The 3395-nt window shown below is 55.3% G+C and overlaps 1 protein-coding gene across 1 annotated transcript in view; it reads left to right on the plus strand.

Moving 5' to 3' along the window:
- LOC103624416 (1-phosphatidylinositol 4,5-bisphosphate phosphodiesterase beta-3-like) overlaps nt 1-3395 on the plus strand; it is a gene marked incomplete at its 3' end in the record, with an annotated part of 17942 nt that overhangs the window by 9639 nt on the left and 4908 nt on the right. Inside the window, exons 12-20 of the mRNA XM_017747269.1 lie at nt 81-96; nt 163-199; nt 568-650; nt 1197-1281; nt 1423-1530; nt 2186-2269; nt 2614-2710; nt 3031-3115; nt 3202-3393. Coding sequence (XP_017602758.1) covers nt 81-96; nt 163-199; nt 568-650; nt 1197-1281; nt 1423-1530; nt 2186-2269; nt 2614-2710; nt 3031-3115; nt 3202-3393 — 787 coding nt within the window. The remainder of the gene's footprint in view (nt 1-80; nt 97-162; nt 200-567; nt 651-1196; nt 1282-1422; nt 1531-2185; nt 2270-2613; nt 2711-3030; nt 3116-3201; nt 3394-3395) is intronic.

Consider the following 3395-nt stretch of genomic DNA (forward strand, 5'->3'; position numbering starts at 1 on the left):
TTCACCATGACCACGGAGATCCCCTTCAAGGTGACCCCAAAAACCCCCAAACTCACCCCAGAACTGCCTCAAACCTGTAGAACTCACGCAGGACCCGTAAAAAGTCTGAAATCCTGTTAAAACACCCCAAATCTTATAGAAAACCCCATAAAAACCCCATAGCCACGGCTTCACCGTGAGCACAGAAATCCCCTTCAAGGTGACCCCAAAACCGACCCCAAAACCGACCCCAAAACCTGCCCACCCCCAAACTCACCCCAGAACTGCCTCAAACCTGTAGAACTCACGCAGGACCCGTAAAAAGTCTGAAATCCTGTTAAAACACCCCAAATCTTATAGAAAACCCCATAAAAACCCCATAGCCACGGCTTCACCGTGAGCACAGAAATCCCCTTCAAGGTGACCCCAAAACCGACCCCAAAACCGACCCCAAAACCTGCCCTGGCCCCATAAAAACCCCCAAATTCCTCCCCCAGTCCCTTTTAGGGTGCTGGTTTTGGGGGTTTTTGGGGTCTCTGGGGGTTTTTGGGGTCGGTTTTTGGGGTTCCCCTGACTCTGCCTCTGCAGGAGGTGATCGAGGCCATCGCCGAAAGCGCCTTCAAGACGTCGCCGTTCCCGGTGATCCTGAGCTTCGAGAACCACGTGGACTCGTGAGGCCCCAAACCCCAGAAAGGGACCCCAAAAATCCCCTGGAATCACCCCAAAACCCACCCAGGGACCCCAAAATCCCAAACACCCCAAAAATCCCAAAAACCCATAAAACCGGACCCTATAAAAACCCCAAAATCCCAAAAAGGGACCCCAAAATTGGACCCCAAAATCCCCTGGGATCACCACAACCCCACCCGAGGACCCCAAAATCTTTTTAGGATCCCCCAAACCTTTTAGAGCCGCCCCAAACCCCCCCTGAATCCCCAAAATCCTCTTTTTCTCCCCCAAATCCGGGCATTTTTGTGGTTGGGGAAGTTTGTGGGGTTCTGTGGAGATCTCTGGGGTTTTTGGGGATTCTGTGGGACGTGGGGTGGATTCTCCAGGGCTTTGGGGTGGTTTTTGGGGATTTGGGGCAGTTTGTGTGGTTTTTGCGGTCTCAGTGGGGTTTTGGGGAGGTTTTTGGGGATTCTGTGGGGGTTTTGGGGCAGTTGTTGGGGTGTTTTTTGGGGTTTCAGCCCCCCCAGAGCCCCGTTCCGGCCCCGCAGGGCGAAGCAGCAGGCGAAGATGGCCGAGTACTGCCGCAGCATCTTCGGGGCCGCGCTGCTCACGGAGCCCCTCGAGAAGTACCCGGTGGGTTTGGGGCAAATCCCGGTGGGTTTGGGGCAAATCCCGGGCCTTTTGGGGTCAATCCCGGGGCTTTTGGGGTCGGGAAAGGGATTTTGAGGGGTTTGGATGGGGCTTTTGGGACAATGTTTGGGGTTTTTGGCGCAGCTGGAGCCGGGGGTTTTGGTGGGGATATTTAGGAGATATTCGGCTGTTTTTGGGGTGATTTTTGGGGTGATTTTGGGGTTTTTGGCGCAGCTGGAGCCGGGGGTTTTGGTGGGGATATTTAGGGGATATTCGGGTGTTTTTGGGGTGATTTTTGGGGTGATTTTGGGGTTTTTGGCGCAGCTGGAGCCGGGGGTTTTGGTGGGGATATTTAGGGGATATTCGGGTGTTTTTGGGGTGATTTTTGGGGTGATTTTGGGGTTTTTCCAAAACCACAAAATACCCCAGAAACGCCCCTGCCCTAAAAACAGCGCGAATGCCCCAAAAACACTCCCAAAACGCCCCCAAAGCACCCAAAAACCACTGTGAAACACCCCAAAGTCGCCCCTGAAGACCCCAAAAAACCCCAAATCCACCCCAAAATCACCCTCAGCACCCTGAAACACCCTAAGACACCCCAAAATCACCCCAGCCCCCGCCAAAATCACCCCAAAAACCTCAAATCCTCCCCAAATCCACCCTAAACCCACCCCAAAAAGACCCCAAATCCCCCTCCCTTGGATTTGAGATCCTGAGGATGATTTCGGTGTTCTGGGGGTGGATTTGAGGCCCCGGGGGGATTTGGGGGAATTTCGGGGTTCCAGGGGTGGTTTTGGGTTTTTTTGGGGTGGTTTTGGGGTGGGTTTTGGGGAAATTTTGGGGTCTTGGGGGGGACTTTGGGTTCCGTGGGAATTCGGGGTGGATTTGGGGTTTCTGGGGGTGATTTTGGGGTCCCCCAGAGCGCGAGGCCGACAGTGAGGAGGAGGAGGAGGAGGAGCTCCCCGAGATGAAGAAGCCGACAACCGACGAGGTTTGGGGCGTTTTTGGGGTCCCCGGGGGTTTTGGGGTCCCCGGGAGGATTTAGGGTTTCTGGGTGGGGTTTTGGGGGAATTTTTGGGGAGTTCTGAGTGGTTTTTTGCATTTCCCAGGTGTGTTTTTTGGGGTTTTTTGGGGTTCCTGGGTGGGATTTTTTGGGTTTTCGGGGTTCCTGGATGTGTTTTGGGGTTTTTTTTTGCATCCCCGGGTCTGTTTTGGGGGGGTTGGGGTTGTTTTTGCATTCTTGGGTGTGTTTCTGGGGGTGTTTCTGGGTTCCCAGGTGTGGTTTTTGGGGTCCCCGTGTGCTTTGGGGTGCCCCATTGTGGCTTTGGGGCGCAGGGCACGGCCAGCAGCGAGGTGACGGCCACCGAGGCCATGTCCACCCTGGTCACCTACGTGGAGCCCGTCAAGTTCAAATCCTTCCAGACGGCCCAGAGTGAGGATTCGGGGGAATTTGGGGGGTTTGGGGGAGTTTTGGGGGTCCTGGGGAGGAATGTGGGGTGTCCCAGGGCTGATTCCAGGTTAATTTGGGGCTGATTAGGGGGATTTGGGGCTGGTTTTGGTGGTTTTGGGTTGATTTGCGGTTTGGGGGGTTGGTTTGGGGGTTCTGGGGTTAATTTTGGGTGAATTTTGGTGATTTGGGGCTGATTTTGGGTTGTTTTTGTGGTTTTGGGGTTGGTTTAGGGTGGTTCTGGGGTGAATTTTGGGTGAATCTGTGGGTTTTTTGGTTGATTTTTGGGGTTTTTGGACCCCCAGAGCGCAACAGGAGCTTTGAGATGTCGTCATTTGTGGAGACGAAGGGGCTGGAGCAGCTCACCAAGAGCCCCCTCGAGTTCGTCGAGTATCCCAAAGTTTAGGGGGATTTGGGGGGATTTTGGGGGGGTTTTTGGGGTGCCCAGGTGTGCCCAGGTGAGCCTTGACGCGCAGGTACAACAAGCGGCAGCTGAGCCTGGAGTACCCCAAGGGGACCCGCGTGGACTCCTCCAACTTCCACCCGCAGCTCTTCTGGAACGCCGGCGTGCAGATGGCAGCGCTCAACTTCCAGAGCCTGGGTGAGCGCACCTGGGCACACCTGGGGGCACCTGGGACACACCTGGGGGCACCTGGGGGCACCTGGGGGC

This window comes from Corvus brachyrhynchos, unplaced genomic scaffold, assembly GCF_000691975.1.
Source record: "Corvus brachyrhynchos isolate BGI_N302 unplaced genomic scaffold, ASM69197v1 scaffold442, whole genome shotgun sequence".
Lineage (NCBI taxonomy): Eukaryota > Metazoa > Chordata > Aves > Passeriformes > Corvidae > Corvus > Corvus brachyrhynchos.